At 52.5% G+C, this 19867-nt stretch overlaps 1 protein-coding gene across 1 annotated transcript in view; it reads left to right on the top strand.

Annotated features, from left to right (window-relative positions):
• Positions 1-1389: 1389 nt before the first annotated feature.
• SIN3A (SIN3 transcription regulator family member A) overlaps positions 1390-19867 on the top strand; it is a 33164-nt gene continuing 14686 nt past the window's right edge. The window contains exons 1-10 of the mRNA XM_051628501.1: positions 1390-1519; positions 8447-8664; positions 10444-10620; positions 12679-12785; positions 13191-13473; positions 15883-16134; positions 16693-16845; positions 17181-17339; positions 18462-18551; positions 19714-19832. Coding sequence (XP_051484461.1) covers positions 8479-8664; positions 10444-10620; positions 12679-12785; positions 13191-13473; positions 15883-16134; positions 16693-16845; positions 17181-17339; positions 18462-18551; positions 19714-19832 — 1526 coding nt within the window. The 5' untranslated portion in view covers positions 1390-1519; positions 8447-8478. The remainder of the gene's footprint in view (positions 1520-8446; positions 8665-10443; positions 10621-12678; positions 12786-13190; positions 13474-15882; positions 16135-16692; positions 16846-17180; positions 17340-18461; positions 18552-19713; positions 19833-19867) is intronic.

Genomic DNA, 19867 nt, shown 5'->3' with positions numbered 1-19867 from the left:
CTGGAAAGCATCCAAAACACAAGAGGTCGGGAGCCAAGCTGCTGGAAATAATGTCTTTTAGCAGAGGTTTAGAGCCTGGGGGGGGGGGTGTTGAGTATGTTCACCCCTTGAGCACGCTCCGGCTGAAGCGAAGCCCAGGGCTGGCTCCTGCAGCCTTGCCCCCTTGTTCTCGCAGCAGAGGGGAAGCCAAGAAACCGCGGGGGGAGGAAAACAAGAAGCCAAAAAATGACTGAAAAGGAATTAAAACCCGCAGCCGCTGCCCCCCCCTCCCACCCCGCTCTCTGCGTGCAGCTCGGGTTTGAGGGGCCGGGGGAGTTTTCCCCAGTGGGGTCTCCTCGCCTGGAGGGTGTGAAGCTTTTTGGGAACGCGATTTAACGGGATAAAAAGGAAAAGGGAGGGAGGCGGGGGGGCGGGAAATCCCGGCTCCTGAGGGAAGGAGCGACCCGCGCGCCGCAACGGCGGGAAGCGCGCGACGCCGGCGGGGAGGGGAGTCTGCGGAGGGAGGGGCGTGGCCTCCGCCTCGCAGCCAATGGGAGCGTGGGGGGGCGTGGCCGGCGCGGCGGTCTCTCCCCCCCCCCCTCCCCTCCCTCAGTGTGTGTGTGTCCCACGTGGGGCGCTGCCATCCCGGAAGTAAAGGGGTCGGGGACAAAAGGCAGCGCCGCCGCTCTCCCCCCCCCCTCCCCTCTTCCATCTCAGGACCCTCCCCCCCACATCGTCGACCCCGCCCCCCCCCCTCCCCCGCCGCCGTTCGGCAGGGTCGACGATGGCGGGGGGGGCCCGGTGGGTGTTAAAAGAGGGGGGGGAGGCGGCGATGTAAACATCCCACAAAAGGGCTCCCCCGAGAGGGAGGGGGCGTGGCCTCGGCCCGCGGCGGGGGGGGCGTGGCCAACGCCGTCTGGTGGGCGGGGCTTCCCCCCGCCGTGACGGGCAGGCTGCCCGCCCGCTGATTGGCCGGCGCTTTTCGGGCTCAGCCAATCGGGTGGCGCGGGAGGCGGGGCGCGCTGCTTATACGGACATTTTTCTTCGGCGGTCGCTCCCCCCCCCCCCCCCCCCCCCCCCCACACCCCCCGCCTCCACCCCCCCCCTCCCCTCCCCTTCCTTTCCACATCCCCTTCCTGGGGGCCGCGGCCAATAGGGGCGGGGGAGGTGGGCGGGATCAAAGCGCTGATTGGCCGAAAGGCTGACGGGCGTGCGGCGCGCCCAATCGGCCTCCGGGACACCCCCCCTGCGCGGGGAGGGGCGGGATTTCCCGGGGAACAGAGAAGCGGGCAGCGTTCCGCCGCGGCGGCCGAGAGACGGTTACTCCATCTTCCACCCTCCCCCCCCTTCCCTCTTCTCCCACCGAGACACCCTCCCTCCCTCCCCCCCCCCCCTCCCCTTTCCCCACCCGGACCCCCGGTGCCGCCCCCCCCCTTCGGGAGGAGGGGTGCGGGGACACCTCGCCCGCCCCCGCCGCCCGCCCGGGAGGGCCCCGCCGATCCCTGAGGGAGCCTGGGCCGCTGCCAGGGCCCGCTTTGAGGTAAGAGAACGTGAGGGACGGGGGGGGGGGGGAAGAGAGAGGGCTCCGGGCCCGGTGCCGGCCCCCTCCGGCGATCCGTAGGGGGCGGGGCCTGGCGCCGGTGCCGCGCTCGCTTGGGGGGGGCGGAGGAGGTGAGGGGAGGGGGGGAGGAACGGTGAGGAACGGGGTTTGGGTTGGGGGGGGAGGGCGTCCGGTGGTCGCGACTCCCCAGGGAGCCCCCCCCCGCCTTCTCGAGTGGCTGCACCCCCCGCCCCCCCCCCCCCCAGCCCCCAGCCCCGCCCCGCCCCGCCGGGGGGTGCCCCGGCATGGCGGGATGGGCGGGCGGAGCGGGCGCTTGGGCGCGCTGCGAGGCGGGCACCTCCTCCTCCCGCCCCTCCCCTCCGCCCGGTGCCGCTCCCGGGCTGCGGCGGGACCGCCCCCCCACCCCCCCCCCCCCTCTCCCGGCAGCGCCCGCCCCCGCCGCACACGGCCCCGCCACCGGCCGCACGGCGCCCGGCTGGGGGGAGAGGGGGGTCCCGGGGTCCCCCCCGGTGTGTGTCTGTGTGTGTCTGTGTGTGTCCCCCCCGCCCCCCCCAGCCGCAGCGTCCCGCAGAAGTTGCCGTTCGTAGCGTTTTTGTTGCTCGCTTCATCGGGTCCGGTTTCATTCGCCTTCTTCTCCGGGAGCCCGGAGCCTTGGGAGAGCCCCGATATTGCAGCTTTTCGGCTCCAAAATACCGCAGCGATCCGTAAGGACCTGTTGGATCCCTCCGCGGAAACCTCTTGCGTCCTTTTGCACCCGTTAATCTTTTTAACAGCGACATCCTTGCCTCCCTGTCCTCTCCTCCAAACCCTTCCCGTGCTCCCAAGTGTGGCCGAAAAACCACCTCACCCCTCCACTTCCTCTCCTAACTTGTCTCCTTTCGTGCTAAAAAAGGTGTGGGGGACAGTAAACCAGTGGGAAAGGCCCAACTTTTTTTCACTCCAGCTCTGGCTGTGCTTCAGTCCTCTTGTAATCATTGAAAAAAAATTTTTAAAAGGCAGTTTCAAAGAGGTAGGTGCTGTCCTGAAATATTGTGCCCTTGGTTCTGCTGAATAAAATGGCACCTGATGTGAATACACTGATTTTTCAAGCACCTGTAAAATCCCTTCATCCCACCCGAGTGTCTTGGCAGCCCAGTGTCAGCCCCAGCTGGAGTTCCAGGACCAGAAAATCACTTTTTTTTAGGGTTTTTTCTTCCCCTGCCCCCGGGTGCAGTTAGTAGTTTTGCTCTTTGTAAAAGGAAACTAAGCTTCCTCACCCCAAATGATTTCATCCTCATCCCTCCCACCCCCACCCCCCCCCTCCTCCTGGTTAAGGTACCTGGTCTGGGTGTGAGTTTGTGTGAAAAGCTTCAGTGTGATCCCAAGAAAACAGCAGTCGTTGGGGAAAGTTTGGGCAAACTCTGGCTGATTTAGCCTCCTCTTTTTGGAAGCAGGGTGGGAAGGGGGGAATGATCTCCTCCCCAGCCCAGGCTCCTGGCACATGTGGGAGCTGGGAGCGTGGCCTTGGAATTGGCAGGCAGATGATGGAGGGCTCCAGGATTTATGGATCCTTTTCTGTCCAGATTGCTCTTCTCCAGCGTTGGGAAGCTTTGCTGGCTGTTCAAGCTGGAAGAGAGTCCTGTCATCTCACTGTCAGCTCAGCCTAGTTGAAGGGAGTGCACCCTGGGGGGGATGTTTTGCAGCTCCTGTGGGGTCTTAGCACCTTTTCATTTAAAAAAAAAATATAATATTAATTAAAAAAAAAATAGAAAAGTATAATCCACCTTGCAAAAAACTCTCCCAGCTGCTCCTCTGAAAGCTTCTGCAGTGCTTTCCCAGCACCTTTTTTGCTTTTGGGTACTTCTCATTTCCTTTTGGGCTGACTCTGGGGTGGTGGGTGTTCCTTTCTGCAGTGGGGCCAGGGAGTTATTCCCATGGGACAGGGGAGGGATCCAGGCTGTGTGACACCCTGCAAAATAAAAATAAATATATATATATATATACACACACCAGTGGTTGCTGAACAAGCTGGGTCATGTTCTGGAAGTTGTGTGGCTGGGTTAGTGTGCAGAGAGCAGTGCTGCCAGAACCTGAGCTGGCTGCTTTCTAGCAGGCTCCGTGATACACGGCCTTGAAATCCTGCAGGGAACTTGTCCCATGGGACATCTGTGATGGCTCCAGGGTCAGAGCTGCACCTCCGGGGTCTGGAGAGGTAGCTGAGACTTAGTTTGCTGTTCCTGAGTTTTGAGTGCTTTCTCCCTCGAAAGGAAAGGGTTTAAAAAGGCCCTGCAACATCATCTGCAGCTGTGTGATCTCCCTGCCCTGTTTCAGGAGGGTCCTGGCTCAGCAGGGACTGAAATCCTCCCTAGTGGCACTTCCACAACTTGTTTGGGAAGCTGGTCTTTATCCAGAGCCATGTTGGGGTTCCAGCAGGTGCTGAGGCCCCCAACCTTCCCATTCCCTTTCTTCCCCTTCTCTGTTTGCCTTTTTCTTGGATCCTGGCAGCTCTTCAACAGCTGATCTCTAATGCCAGGAGACCCTGCTCGTCCGTTGGGAAACCCCAGCATTAAAAAAATGGAGATTTGGGGGGCTTTTCTATGTTAAAAACCTGAGGAGTGGAACTGCCACGGGAGAGGGGATTTTGCAAGGGAAGAGGAGGGTGCTCAGACTCTCTTGGCTCCGTGTCTCCTGCCGAGGAGGGAGCAGGCAGGAGGGGAGCTGGTGTGAGGAGGGAGCCGTGCAGTGCCCTGCCAGCTGGATCCAGCCTTGTCCCTGCTTTGTCCCCTCTCCCTGTGCCAGTGCTGCTGTTCCTCTCCTCTCCCTGATGGCACCAGCAGGGAAGGGATGTGCTCCACTTGTCTTTATCGGCCCCGCTGGCTAACTCGAGGCAGATGGATGGGGGAATCCTCTGCAGGGCTTGGTGGGGTAGGATCACATAAACCTGCTGCTGTTCCTGAGATGCAATGTACCTTTTGAAACGTTCCTTTCTTGCTTGCTTGATCAGCTGAGGACCCTGAGTGAGTTTGTGGTGTGTCTGCCTGATGCATCTTACCTGTAGCACTGAGCTGGGAGGTGGCACAGGTGGGAAGCTCAGAGGTGTTTCCCTACACAGTGTCTCTTCCCTGGGAAGGGGAATGCTAAAAACCTCAGAAAAGAAAGAAAATAATACACTTTTCCTCCTTCTGTGGGTAGAAGTTCAACGACAGTTTGGGTAGAAAGGATGCTGGGGAAAGGGGATTAATTCATTCTCCATGGACTGCACGGGGTGGGACTCTGCAGGTATTGCTGAACTTTCCCACACACTTCAGGTTAATGCTTTTAACAAAGGAAAGTACCTGAAGTTGGTGACTTGCTTTCAGTCTTGCTGTATTTTTGGGCCTTTTTTTTTTTTTTTCCTCCACCCCCAAATTAAGATTACAGGTGATGCAATTTCAATGAGGGCTTTAAATCTTAAGAGTCAGAGGCCATAAGGGGGTGGAGGAACTGTGTCTTCTCTGAGAAGACAATATAACAGAAGTGCTGTAGGAGAGGTAGGACTTGTTGCTGCACCACAGATCTCTCCTGTTTTTGAATGGGGAAGATCCTTGGAAGATGCCATGTCAAGATCAGCAGGACCTGATTCAGGCGGAGGAAGAACTTGCAACAGCTTTAATTTTCACTAAACAGAAGCTTTAATATCAACCATCCAGCAGACTAGGTTTCTGGAGGGTTGTTCACTTGGTCTGGGAGAATCAGGAGCTTCTAAACCTGATGTTCAGGCTGCTGGTGTGAGTGTGGTGTTGTGCCCTCAGTGCTTCCACAGTTCCCATGGCCTCACAGGGTTGAGGTGCTTGGTGGCTCCGTGGGGACAAGGCTTTCCAATCAGCCTAAGGTGGCATTTTAATCCTCATAAGGGCCCATGAGTCTTCTAGCCATCTTCTGTCCTCAAACAGCCTCTGCTAAAGGTTGATTAGTCCACTCGCAGTGACAAGCGGGGAGTGTTGCTTGGGGAGGTGAGACACGAGGCTGGGGCACTGCACAGCCACCCCAACACACACACACCCCACGTGTGCATGTGCACACAGCTGGTCACAGACAGGGTGTTCAGCCTGGTGGAGCCATTTCATTTCTTCAGAGCAAATCACGTTGGAATTTTTGTTTTGGTGGGGGGTGTTGCTGGAAAGCGTCTGCAAATCAGCAGCGCTTGGTTGCTGCTCTAGGCAATCCTAGAATGGTTTGAGTTGGAAGGGACCTTAAAGATCATCTAGATCCAACCCCCCTGCATGGGCGGGGACACCTCCCAGCAGCCCAGGTTGCTCCAAGCCCCATCCAACCTGCCCTTCAACACTGCCAGGGATGGGGCAGCCACAGCTTCCCTGGGCAACCTGGGCCAGGGTCTCACCACCCTCACACTCCAGAATTCCCTCCTCATGTCTCACCTCAATCTCCCTCTTCCAGTTTTCATCCCTTCCCCCTTGTCCTCTCCCTCCCTGCCCTTGTCCCAAGCCCCTCCCCAGCTTTCCTGGAGCCCCTTCAGGCACTGGAAGGTGCTCTAAGGTCTCCCTGGAGCCTTCTCTTCTCCAGGCAGAACACCCCAACTCTCCCAGCCTGGCTCCAGAGCAGAGCTGCTCCTGCCCTTGCATCAACATAGGGCAGGAAAGCTGATGCACAGTGGAAAGGTGAAGGGCCACACCAGCCTGGGAGATCGAGAGCCAGGGTAAGGGCTTTCCAGGGTACCCATGTTTAGGGCAAAAGGTGTCCCAGGTTGTTGAGTGGTTGATCAATAGGTGCCACCAAAGCTTAGCCCCGACTTTACTTGCACACTTGGCCGTTGTCGTGCAGAATCCTGGCTGGCTCTGCTGGTGGTGCTTGGCCAGCTGGGCTCAGTTTGGTCCCAGCCCTATTAGCATCAAGCTGTAGGTTTTCAGAAAGCTGGAAGCAGGCTGTGCTCGAGGGGAGTAGCTCCAAGGGAACCTGCTGAGATTTTTTTATTTGTCAGCAGAGCCCAACTGAATGGGAGGAACCACCACAGGCACCATTAACACAATGAGCTCTTGGAATGTGCTCCTGTGCTTTCAGAGTGCACACTGGAGGTCAGACCTGCTTGGGATTTGTAACTTGTGGAGAAGATCCAGTGAGCAAGTTCTGTCCTTGGGGTGAGGAGTCCTCCCCTGCCAGCTGTCTTCTACCTGCTCACTGCTTTGGGGACCTGATAAGGGACTGTTCCGAGAGGTTAAACTTGAAGAGCAGCCTCAAAAAGACATGAAGTCATCTTTCTTGTCCTGCCCCCTCCAAGTGAAGGGAGGGACGAGGAGGGGAGGACACTGTGTTGCACAAAGCCTGGGTTTCCAGGCCCACCTTGATCTGTTCTGAGCGTCTGTCCTGCCGGTTCCTGATCACATCTTTGATGTTTGGGATGTTGGTGAATGATCTTTGTGTTCTGTGGTTAGTGATGGTTTAGGCTGGGAGGAGCTGTCCTGAGTTGGTAGATGAGGTTTGGTGTGGTTGGCTGTTGTGCCGTTATTCTGGGGGGACTTTGTTCCCTCTTGTTGATCTGAGTGTTAGCAACAAATGTGTTTAACTGCACTGGAACTGAAAAGGACTTGCTGTGGAGAGCTTCTGAGGAGTTAAAGGCAGAAGAGGGTGGATTCACTCTGCTCTCTGTCCATCAAACACCTGCATAGGCTTTTGAGCATCTGGTGGTTTGATGAACAGTAGATAACATCTCAAGGATGACAGTTACTGTCACATGGTGGGATCTGCTTGCAGGAAGAAAGTCGTTTAGTAGTTCAGTCAGAGTGAAGAATTCATGATGCTTTTAGGAGGGGGGGGGACAGTGGCAAAATGACCTGTCAGATTTGAAGGAAAATGAAGTTGCATAAAGACAACTTGGGGTAGGGCTGGAGCATGCCCATGTGTAGGAGAGAAAAGTCCTGGAGAGTGAGTGTGGGAGCTGCATCCCTGCAGGCACGCAGGGTGCCAGGGACTGGGATTTCAAAAGCTGACTCTGCATCCTGCTTTTTGCCTCCTTCTTTCCCCCTTCCTCCCACGTTTTTTGAAGCATCTCTCACAGCTGGCTGATGTCCCACCTACACTGTCCAGGAGGGGGGTTCTTTCTGCTTCCAATCTAGGCAGCTTTGTCTAGGCTGTGTGTAGCTAACGCAGCCTCCCTCGGTCTAGTGTGTTCAAATCATTGAATCCCAGGCTGGTTTGGGTTGGAAGGGACCTTCAAGATCATCTAGTTCCAACCCCTTGCATGGGCAGGGACATCTCCCACCAGCCCAGGTTGCTCCAAGCCCCATCCAACCTGCCCTTCAACACTGCCAGGGATGGGGCAGCCACAGCTTCCCTGGGCAACCTGGGCCAGGGTCTCACTACCCTTGCAGGGAAGAACTGGACAAGGAGCAACAGGCATAAGCTGGAACACTGGAAGTTCTATTTAAATATGAGGAAAAACTTCTTTATGGGGAGGGTGACAGAGCCCTGGGACAGGCTGCCTAGGGGGTTGTGGAATCTCCTCTGGAGATATTCAAGCCCCACCTGGATGCAGTCCATGAGTAATGTGCTTGAGGCAATCCTACTTTAGCAGGGGAGTTGGACGGGATGATCTCGAGGTCCCCTCCAATTTTGACAATTCCATGATTCGATGAGCTGTCCGTGGCTCACGGTCTGCACGTGCTCCTCAGATGCCCGTGCCAGCACTGTCCTTCCAAGTGAGACTCAAGAGATCATTAACTTTTAAGCAGAGTGTTTTCTTTCCAACAATAGGGCTGCTTTGTTCTTTCGCTTCGATAAAACACGGTGGCCTCTTACCCTGCCAGAAACCCGAAGCTCAGTGCCACTTTGCCATCTCGAGATCCTACAGGAAGAGACAGAAACTTACCCACCCCTGCTCTGGGTGAGCTTGGCCCCCATGGAGCTTGGCTAAACGGGGCTGTTTTTCCCCAGGTTTCGTGGTGCCTCCCGAGCATGAGTTCAGCATGAAGCGGCGATTGGATGAGCAGGAGTCACCCGTGTACGCGTCGCAGCAGAGACGTCTCCCCAGCACTGAGCCCTTCCCACACCAGCACCGTGTCCTCGCCCCGGCCCCCCCGGTGTATGAGGCAGTGTCAGAGACCATGCAGTCTGCCACGGGCATCCAGTACTCTGTCACTCCCAGCTACCAGGTGAGTCTGCTCCTCCCTCCCCTGCAGCGGGGCTGTTGGCTTCGCTCCTGCTCCGAGCCACCTCAACAAATGTGGTGGGACTTGGGTTTTGTGAACGTGATTCTTTAATGACTCTCTTGGGTCATGAATCTTACAGGGAGGTGTGTGCAGGGCCTTTTTCTCAATTTTTCTTGCTTTCATCTGGAAGAGGTTTGATCTTATGGTTGCTCTATCACAGGTGTATGATATCTTGGGTGATCTTACGCTTAACACACTGGATCATAGAATCATAGAATGGTTTGGGTTGGAAGGAACCTTAGAGACCATCCAGTCCAACCCCCTGCATGGGCAGGGGCACCTCCCACCAGCCCAGGTTGCTCCAAGCCCCATCCAACCTGCCCTTCAACACTGCCAGGGATGGGGCAGCCACAGCTTCTCTGGTCAATCTGCTCAGATCAGCATTTAGGCTGAAGACTTTCAGAAGAATGGAAATGTGTCAGAAAGCATTTACCCCAGCCAGGATCATTAATGACACTCCTTCCTCTCTCCTCCTTTACAAGGAGCCGTCAGCTGAGGAGAGAGAAAAATATACTTTAGGAGTGCACTGGAGAGACCTCCTAGTGAAAAAGCAGGGAGAGGCTGTTCCTGTGTTTCTTGTCCTTTCCCTGTTTCTGGCACGTTGTGTCTTCCACGCTTGTGTTGCTGGTGAGCTCCTCTAGTGCTTAGAGGAACAGCCAGTTTCTTCCTTCCTTCTGCAGAAGGGTTGTTCACACAGATAGTGGCAGCCACAGAGCTGAGGAGCCTGCAGGCAGACACTGGCAGGGACTGGGAGGGAGACAGTGTGTTTGTGCTGGCAGTCCTTCCTAAACAGAACTTGGATGGACCAGCAGGCAGTTTGTTTCTTGTTCATGAGAAGGATATTAGAAAGTGCATCTCATCTAAAAGAGGCTTGGATGGAAGACTTGAAGTTTGTGTAAAATGAAAAGTCATTTACTATGAAGGAAAAAAAAAAAGGCTCTTTTAATGGATTTTCCAAATTGAAGTTTTCCTGGTTTCATGTTGAAGGAGACCTGAAAAGTCCATGCTTCCTTCTTCTGTTTTTCTGGGGGAGGTACCAAGCTGAATTTCCCCCCTTGTCTGCTGATGCCAGTGAGCCACAATTGGATTTTCAGTACCCCAGCTGAGTGTAAGAAGCTTGTAAAGAATCAGTCCTTCAGATCATTGCTTGTGACACAGAAATGTCCTAGCAGAAAGGGGGAACTTTGTCAGACTAGCCATCCCATTTGATGCCCCTTTTGCAGGTCTTTATGTTAGTGTTAGTGAGCAGGCAGCCAGGCTGGAGAGAACCTGTGTTTGTACCATGTGTGCCTGTGTTTGGGGGACAGGATGAGTTGTCTCAAAACTTTCTTCACAGAGAGAGTGGTGAGGCACTGGAACAGGCTGCCCAGGAAGGTGGTGGAGTCGCCATCCCTGGATGTGTTTAGGAGTTGTTTGGATGTGGTGTTGGTGGAGATGGTTAAGGGTTTAGGGGAGAACTTTGTCGAGTAGGGATGATGGTTGGACTCTGTGATCCCAAGGGGCTTTTCCAACCTGAACAGTTCTCTGATTCTATGATTTCTAGGCCTCCCTGGCTGATTGTGGAAGGAACCACGAGGTATATTTTTACCCAAGGCTGTCAGCACCTCCTGCCTTCCGCTTCCTTGAAATGCTACGTGTGTCCCCGGGCTGGGGAAGGTACCTCTTGCCCCGTGCCTGCCGGGGAGCAGAGCTGTTGACCTGCCTGCCCTTTTCCCTCTCCAGGTGTCAGCCGTGCCACAGAGCTCGGGCAGCCACGGCCCTGCCATCGCCGCCGTGCACGGCGGTCACCACCACCCGGCGCCGGTGCAGCCCCACGGGAGCCAGGTGGTGCCCAGCCACACGCACCCCGCGCCGCCCGCCGTGCCCGTGCAGGGGCAGCAGCAGTTCCAGAGGCTCAAGGTAACACCCAGCCTCCCCTCCTCCAGTCAACCGGCCTCTGCTTCAGTTCTGGGGCTTCCAGGGGTCGCCTTCTAGTCAGGGTGTAGGGGAGACCTCCCTGCAAAGCCAGCTGGTGGCCACCCAAAAGCTCTCATAGCTCCCTGGAAGGTTGTTGAGTGCAGAAAGGGACTTGCTGCTGAAATCTAGTGGCCTCCTGAAAGCTCTCTTAGGTCCCTGGAAGGCTGTGGAGTGCAGAAAGGGACTTGCTGCTTGCATCTGGTGGCCTCCTGAAAGCTCTCTTAGCTCCCTGGAAGGTTCTTGAGTGCAGAAAGGGACTTGCTGCTGGAATCTGGTGGCCTCCTGAAAGCTCTCTTAGGTCCCTGGAAGGCTGTGGAGTGCAGAAGGGGACTTGCTGCTGAAATCTGGTGGCCTCCTGAAAGCTCTCTTAGGTCCCTGGAAGGCTGTGGAGTGCAGAAGGGGACTTGCTGCTGAAATTTGGTGGACTCCTGAAAGCTCTCTTAGCTCCCTGGAAGGTTGTTGAGTGCAGAAAGGGACTTGCTGCTTGCATCTGGTGGCCTCCTGAAAGCTCTCTTAGCTCCCTGGAAGGTTGTTGAGTACAGAAAGGGACTTGCTGCTGAAATCTGGTGGCCTCCTGAAAGCTCTCTTAGGTCCCTGGAAGGCTGTGGAGTGCAGAAAGGGACTTGCTGCTGAAATCTGGTGGCCTCCTGAAAGCTCTCTTAGGTCCCTGGAAGGCTGTGGAGTGCAGAAAGGGACTTGCTGCTGAAACCCTCTCATTGTAGATACCATCATTAAAAAAACAGTCTTGCTAGGAAAATATTTGGGCAAGAAGGGAAAAGGAGAAGTATTGATCAAAGCATTCATAGGAATGGGTTAAATGACCTAAACATGTGGTGCTTTTCTGAACACATGGCTTATGTGGGTGGTTGTGTGGGAGTAATTTGGGGGCAAGGAAGGCTCTATTCTCAGATGATGTGCTGTAAAACCCTTTAAAAAAGAGAAAAGTCCACCAAAAGTAACCCCTGTAAGCAGCTACATTTGGTTCAGCTCTAGCAAGCAGGCACACAAGTATTAGTTGATGCCTGTTTGTTAGTCTCTTCCAAGTACAGTCCAAATCTCTTCCAGTTTTGGTGGAACCTCCTGCCTCGTTGGGCGAGAGGCCCTTTTCTTTTGCTGGAGGTAGGACACTTCATTTCTGGAGACCTCTGGAAACAGTTTCCAACTGGCTGGTCCTTTCTCCCAGCAAAATGATGGCACATCCTCCTCTGATGTGAGGTGGGGACCAGACATGGTAGCCTTCCTTCCTTTCCTGTTCAATTCCAGAGGAAAGAGAGGTCCCACATGCAGCTCTGGCAGCAGCTGAGCTTGTGCCAAAGCTCCTGGGGCAACAGGGACCCCGAACTCCTGCTTTAGGCTGTGACTGTTCTTTTAGTGCCTCTGAAAATTGGATGTGGGTACACGAACAGTTCATCAGCTTCTTGGTGGTGGAGGTGTCAAGCAATTAGCCACCCACAGTTGCCATTTTCAAAATCCTTCTAGGTTTGAACTGAAATGTCTGGCTTTTTGGAAAAAGTGCAAGCGTGTACCTGGCAGCCATCTACTGCACTCAGGATGTCATTTCCACTTTCTGCTTATTCTTAGACTTCCATCATAATTTCCACACATGAATGCAGGAAAAATCCTCAAGTCTAGTTCTGTTTATCCTAGCAATCACTTCAGTGAGTGTAAATTTGGAGTATGTCGGGTTGGGTTGTTGGGTTTTTTTCTCCCAGCAATTCTGATCCGTGTTGTGTTGTTGTGTTTTGTTTGTGTTTTTTCCCCTTTTTGTTTCTTTTTGGTACAGTTTTGTCTTGTGAGCCAGGATTGGGGAGTGAGTATCTCTTATTCAAATGGTGCTTGATAGTACACTAACCAGGCTCATGACCTTTTATTTTTGCTCCTTAATTCCCTGCCCAGACTCAGGGCTAACAGCTGTGTTTTCAAATCATGTGTGTTTTGCAGAACAATGGGAGGTGAAAGCAGATCTCCTGTGCTGATATAACCTGTCCTTTCTGTCTCTAGGTGGAGGATGCATTGTCTTATCTTGACCAGGTGAAGCTGCAGTTTGGTAGCCAGCCACAGGTCTACAATGACTTCTTGGATATTATGAAGGAATTTAAATCTCAAAGGTAACCAGCTGCCTTTTGCTTCTTCCCTCCAGGTTAGAAAGAGTGTTTGTGGGCATAGGAGCACAGAGCTGGAGCTAAACTCTTGTCCTGCTGTGTGCAGGACAAGCAGTAGTGTAAAAGAGTTGTGTGCTTTCTTTCCTTTATCCATCATCTCCCCTTGGAGTGGGAGTCCACAAGTTCAGCCTCAATGGTTGATTCCTTGGTCGTCTGCCCGTTAATAATGGTCACAGATATAAAAATGCTGTCTAGGCTAATCAGATGATGCTCATGTCATCCTTCAGTCAAGTAGGGTGTTTATAGGAATCGGTTTTGCTTTGGTAAATAAATCAAAGGGAATGTTGTTGTGTGGAGACCTTGGTGTGTTGCTGCCAGCTTCGTGACACTCGGGTCTTCTTCCTTCCCCAGCATTGACACTCCGGGAGTGATCAGCCGCGTATCACAGCTCTTCAAGGGTCACCCGGACTTGATCATGGGTTTTAACACCTTCTTGCCACCTGGTTACAAGATCGAGGTGCAGACCAATGATATGGTGAACGTGACCACCCCAGGGCAGGTCCACCAGATCCCCACGCACGGCCTGCAGCCCCAGCCGCAGCCCCAGCCGCAGCATCCCTCGCAGCCGTCGGCACAATCCACCCCCACACCAGCACAGCCAGCCCCGCAGCCACCGCCTGCCAAAATCAGCAAGGTGAGAGCCTTGGGGTGCCTGACACTGACCACGCTGGGGTCCTGCTGCCTCTGCTGTGGAGCTAGAGGGAGAAAAGGGCATTTCCACACTGCTTTTTCACAGTATTGGCCAGCCCGCGTCTGTTTTGCTTCTGGGTTAGTTTTTCCGTCTCAAACTTCCAAGATGTTCTTGGGGAGACCTTAGAGCACCTTCCAGTGCCTGAAGGGGCTCCAGGAAAGCTGGGGAGGGGCTTGGGACAAGGGCAGGGAGGGAGAGGACAAGGGGGGAGGGATGAAAACTGGAAGAGGGAGATTGAGGTTGGACATGAGGAGGGAATTCTGGAGTGTGAGGGTGGTGAGAGCCTGGCCCAGGTTGCCCAGGGAAGCTGTGGCTGCCCCATCCCTGGCAGTGTTGAAGGGCAGGTTGGACGGGGCTTGGAGCAACCTGGGCTGGTGGGAGGTGTCCCTGCCCATGCAGGAGGGTTGGATCTGGATGATCTTGAAGGTCCCTTTCAACCCAAACAATTCTGTGATGATCGTTCACTGCTGGAGGAGGAACACTGCACGGGTTTGGAACTGGATGATCTTTTAAGATCCTTTCCACCCCAAACCATTCTGTGATTCTGTGTGTCCTAGTTGGTTTGACAATAATCCAAGTAGAACACCTTTAGGGTTTGGAAAGGCCTTGTTGCTTTCAGTGGGGGACTGAAAGTTGCTTAGAGCAGTTGGTAACGTGTCCATGTGTAATTCAGGGAGTGATCCAGCAGCCCCAGGAAAAAGATCCCTGAAATGCATTTGACTTTGCAGGAAGGGCTTCCCAGTTAAAGCACTGGGCCCGTGTTGAGTTCCCCACTGTGTATTTTCTCAGACTCTTGTGTATATTCTCTCCAAATAACTGATGTCCCAGGAAATTCCCAGTAAAACAGAGGCAGTGATAAAGGTGTTGCTCTTGCTGTGGAAGGTAGTGTGGGGCTCCAAATGCTTGGGGCCTTGGGAAGAGGTTGCTTAGAGCAATGCAGAATCTGCCACATCATTAAGTCTTCTTTTCAGATCAGACATCTGTTGTGAAGATTGATCTAGTCCAGCCAGCAGCTGTGGGGGGTGCAGGACTTGTTGGCAAAATCAAAAGTGCCATGTTGCCTCTAGATACTGGTTTGTGTACCTGAAACTGAGACCTTTCAATAACTAAGGGAGGGGTTTGACTCTCAGCTTTAGATCTAATCCAGAAGCTCCTGTCCAACAGAGGTATTTTTTGTGTTTGAAAACAGAATAGGATTATATGAGGCATTCAGGGATATCATTCCAGGTAAAATATTCTGTATTTCAGCCTCAAAATGATTTGAGGGCCTTGGGGAGGGAAAGAATCCCCAAAGTTTCAAGGGTTAATCTCAGAACTGTACAATTGGCTAATTGGCTGGAAAAGGAAGAAAAACAAAGAAGGAATAGGCAGTTTGAAAGCAGCAGGATTTAAAATGTGGCAATAAGATGATCTCTAGACAAACACTGGTGCAATCTCCTGTTTAGAAACGGTGAAGAAGAATGTGCTCAAGGATTTGCAAAGCTGAAAACTGCAAAGTTAAGGTGTTCCAGAATCAACTTGCCTGTCTCAGGTTTCAGGGTGTCTATTAAGAGTATTGAAAACTGAGAGCCTTACCTGCTTGCTTTTTTGTCTCTATACTGAAAGAAATGCCAAATTTCCCTTGTTGTTGCCTTACTTTATGCATCCCAGAATTCTTCACTGGGGGCAAGGTAACTTGCAGAGCTGGAGCAAGCTGTGCCTCTGCATTTGGCTCTGCTAAATGTTTGAGATAGTGTGTATCTCTTATCAGATTTCAGCCAAAAGCAATCGGGGAGGAAAACCAGCTGTCAATAGCAACAGCCTGGCTGGTCCGGGTGTTTGGTCTTCCTGATGAATTGTTGTCTCTTCTGGCCCACTAAATATTTATCTCTTCATTGTTTTGGATCCTGGTTTTCTTCTGCTTAGTCTACCTGGATTTGTGCAACTCAGCTCTGACTGTGAAATGGTACTTCTTAATTTTGACTCTTAACAGCAGTTTCTGCTTGCACAGCTACTTGGAAATGTTCAGTTTATGACAGATACTGTTAAAATTCCCTAGACCTGTGAAGGGAATAATGGTTTAGTAGCAGTTTATGAAGACCAGTCTGTCAAGGAAGTGCCGCAAGTGTAGTCCAGGGCCTGTATGTGGGAAGAGCTTGTTTAACTGGATGTGACAGCAGGAGATTTCATCCAGTTGTGATATTCCAGCTCAGAGGTACCTCTTCTGAACCCACGTCATTCCACCTTTGGCATCAGATACAGTTAGATGCTGGGTTGTTTTGTCTGCATATGGTCCATGTGTGGAATAAAAATGCCTTAATTCCAAGGAGAAAGGATTCTGCTAGTTTCTAAGTTGGCTTCTTTTCCTCCCAGCCATCACAGCTGCAGGCACATACTCCCACCAGCCAGCAAACTCCCCCGATTCCACCGTATGCATCTCCACGCTCGCCACCGGTCCAACCTCACACGCCCGTGACAATCTCCCTGGGAACCACCCCATCCCTGCAGAACAATCAGCCTGTTGAGTTTAATCATGCCATCAACTATGTCAACAAGATCAAGAATCGGTTCCAGGGCCAGCCAGACATCTACAAAGCCTTTCTGGAGATCCTCCATACGTACCAGGTGAGTGTTAATGAGGCAGGTTTGAGTGTAGGTGTGGTTATTTCACTTCCTTGGCTGTGGGGACAGGAATGTGTCTGTCCAAGACTGGCTTTTGGGTCTTCCTGGAGAAGAGGCTGAGGGGGAGACCTCATTGCCCTCTACAGCTCCCTGAAAGGAGGTTGTAGTGAGGCAGCTGTTGGCTTCCTCTCCCTAATGACTAGCAGTAGGACAAGAGGAATTGGGGTCAAGTTGTACCAGGGGAGGTTCTGATTGGATATTAGGAAAAATTTCTTCCCAGAAAGAGTGGTGAGGCCTTGGAACAGGCTGCCCAGGGAGGTGTTCAAAAAATGGGTGAAAGTGATGTCTCAGGAGATGGCTTAGTGGTTAGGGGCTGTAGGATGGACAGTGGAACCTGATGATCTTGAAGGTCTTTTCCAACCTTGATGATTCTGTGATTCACGTTGGCCAGCGAGCTGAGATGCTGAGATCTCTGTATCACCAAGGTTTTGACTTGCTTCTTTGTCACTTAAATAGTTAGTGTGTCTTTTATTCTGACCCTTCTCTTCCTTCCTGTGACAGAAAGAGCAGCGTAATGCCAAGGAGGCAGGAGGGAACTACACACCAGCTTTGACAGAGCAGGAGGTGTACGCCCAGGTGGCTCGTCTCTTCAAGAACCAGGAGGATCTGCTCTCGGAATTTGGGCAGTTCCTTCCTGATGCCAACAGTTCTGTGGTGAGTCCTCTTGGAGACAGCCAGGAGGTGAAATACCTAGCCAAAAGCTCTTGTGTGTGTAGGCAGAGTTCAGAAAAACGTGCTTTTGCTGTTTGTTTCTTGGGGTTTTATTTTTGGAGTGATCTTTTACTGAGTGTGGGCATGGGGTCAGGGTGACAGACTGTGTTTTCTGGCCGTAACTTGTCCTGCAGACACAACCCCTTTGCCTAAAACGGTTGTTCTAAGACTGCAGTAAAACACATTGGTCATGTAGGGCTAGGAGGAGCAGGCATAACTTCTTGCCTGCATGCGTGGAACTCGGCTCTAACGATCTTATGGGTTTGCCTCTAATTAAGCTGTTAAGTAAGACAACTGCTGAGAAAGTGGAGTCGGTGAGGAACGATCACGGTGGCACCGTGAAGAAGCCCCAGCTCAACAACAAGCAGCAAAGACCCAACCAGAATGGCTGTCAGATCCGACGGCACTCGGGGACTGGAGCAACCCCTCCAGTGAAGGTAAGAGCACGTGCTGCTCATTCAGCAGCCCTGGTTTTCCCAGGAGGTTGTGGCAGAGTGGGGTGGGTTTATTTTCCAAGCCTTTTTGGCAGCGCAGGGTGCAGCCCAGCAACTACTGCTTGCCCTTAAAGGAAGCTTTTTTGAAGTCCTTGTTTCTCAGCACGAGGCTTTGTCCCTGGTTTGCCCAAGCTGGTGGTGTTATCCCTTACCTGAGGGAGATGGTAGTTCCTTGACTGGCTCAGGGAAAAAGAAAGTCACCAGAGAAGTGTTGTCCAAAATTTGTAGTGATGCTTCTAAGGAAGAGAAGCTGAGGGGCAGGATCAAGGTGATCCTGAAAGCTTCAGTGTAGAGCTTGGAGCAGATGCAGTGGGATCCTGTTTGCTCATCCTCCCTGTGATAACCCTTACAAAACAATGATGGATTCTCTCCCTTTTTGAATGGCTCCCATTGTGAGAGAGCCAGGCTTTGTAGTGGAATAACCACTGTCCCCTGGCCAGGTGGCTCAGTGTCTGTGTTGAGGACATGTTTGCCTGCTTTATTGGAAGGTGGTGTCTCCTGCTTGGTGAGGAAAGGCATTAGCACACCCAACTGGGTCATTTAAATCCACTGATTCATTTCCCCTTCTGCCTTTCTCCTCTTCAAATCAAGGGCAGCAAAATAAAACACAGGGAAGCAGCTTCTGGCTTTGCTGAGGATGTAGAGCAAGGATGGGAAGATCCTGCACTGGAATGCAAGGCAGGAAAACAAGGAATTATAATTTGAGGTGTGAGGCTTAATGAACTGGGTGACTGATGGGAAAAAAAACCCACAGGTTTATTTTGGTAATTTTGCAAACTAGTTAGAAAAGTGAGACAGGTCATAGTGTGAGTGTTTCAATCAACTAGTTACAGAAGAGGATGCAACAATGTATTAAAAATATTTGGATTTCTGTGCTATCCTTCAATAGGTTAACTTGTGGCACACACCTTGGAGCAAGTTTCCTTCCCAAACAGCCACCTTTCATTTATTTGCAAGGAAATGGTGGGGTCAGGAAGCTGAAACCCTTGGGTGTGTGGCAACTCAGTCCACTGAACAGCCTTTTTCTTTTTTCTTTCCCTTGCCTCTCTCTTTGTTTGTTAACAGAAGAAACCGAAGCTGCTTGGTTTAAAAGACCAGTCCTTGGCAGAAGCCAGCAAACATGGTGTGGGGACAGAATCTCTCTTCTTTGAGAAGGTGAGAAGCCAGGTTCAGAGAAATCCACTTCCTGTCACTGATTTCTGGTCTTAGCATGTCTACACCTGGGTTTATCCTCACAGTCTGTGATATGTAGACCACCCTGCTAGAAGTTGTCAGCTTGACCTCACATGGATCTGTGCAACCTCCCCTGAATTGTTTCTTTAAGAGACTGGTGATCTTTTTTACATGGACATTTGTGGGCTTGGTTGGTTGTTTTTCCCCCCCCTGAGAGTTGGGTCTAATGAATTGCACAGTTGTTAACCTGTTGCTGATTTACCACACAGAACAATTGAAGGATATTGTGGGATGTTTCCAAGTGCTACCTTGGTGTCTTCCCTAAGATGTCCATACATTTCCTTATGGCTCAGAGGGGAGTGTAAAGAGAATGTAAACAAGCCTTTAAAGTAATATTCATGTGTCAGTGCAAGTCTTGTTTGCTCCCTGATGATTGGTGCATTCTGCAGCAGAGCAGCTAATGGTAACTGGAAACCAATCAATCTGTTGCTCAGAGGAGGTGTAGGTGTTAACTGGAGAAACCTAGAAGTCCCTGCTGTGGAATTATAACTCTAATGATGACTGTCTTAATGATGACAGATCTGTGTCTGAGGCATAGATGCTAACTGTCCTCCTGGGAAAGGGAATGGTGTTGGGATGGATCGTTTGGTTTCCTCCTGCTGTGAAGATAAGGGTTAGAGCAGCTGGTTTATCTGTGGTGACCCCAACTGGAAACCAGGCAGAGGCTGGAGTGGAGTCACCCAGGGCACGGGTCTCTTGCCCTGCTCCCCACCTGCCAAATTCTCTGGTCTCCAACCTGGGTGGGTTTGTGGTGCTGCAGTGACAGTGGGCATTGTCCACCTTCCCAGCATTTTGTAATCCAGCTGTTTAGGGTGTTCTTGGAAGGATTTCATTCCTCACTTCCAGCTCCTTCCTTCAGAGTAAGGCAGTGGGTGCTGTGCCCAGCGCCGTGATCCGGGCTCGCCTCGGTGTCCACCTGGCACATGACCCTTCATTCAGCTCCCTGAAAGGTTTCCGTTCTCATTCCATGTGTAATCCTGGTGGGAGGCACAGTGCTAAATCCAGGTCTCCTGCACAAAAGCAGCCTACGTGGCCTGATCCCACCCTGACAGCAACTGTCTCTCTCTTTCCTTCCCTCTCTCAGGTCCGCAAGGCTCTGCGCAGCACGGAAGCCTACGAGAACTTCCTCCGCTGCCTGGTTATTTTCAACCAGGAGGTCATCTCCAGGGCTGAGCTGGTGCAGCTCGTTTCTCCATTCCTGGGGTAAGTGGAGCCCGTTTCCTTATGCGAGGGAAGAA

The sequence above is a fragment of the Apus apus genome, chromosome 10 (genome assembly GCF_020740795.1).
Source record: "Apus apus isolate bApuApu2 chromosome 10, bApuApu2.pri.cur, whole genome shotgun sequence".
In the NCBI taxonomy this organism is placed as follows: domain Eukaryota; kingdom Metazoa; phylum Chordata; class Aves; order Apodiformes; family Apodidae; genus Apus; species Apus apus.
The sequence above is the reverse complement of the archived record's forward strand: the minus strand, read 5'-3'. Positions and strand labels throughout refer to the sequence as shown.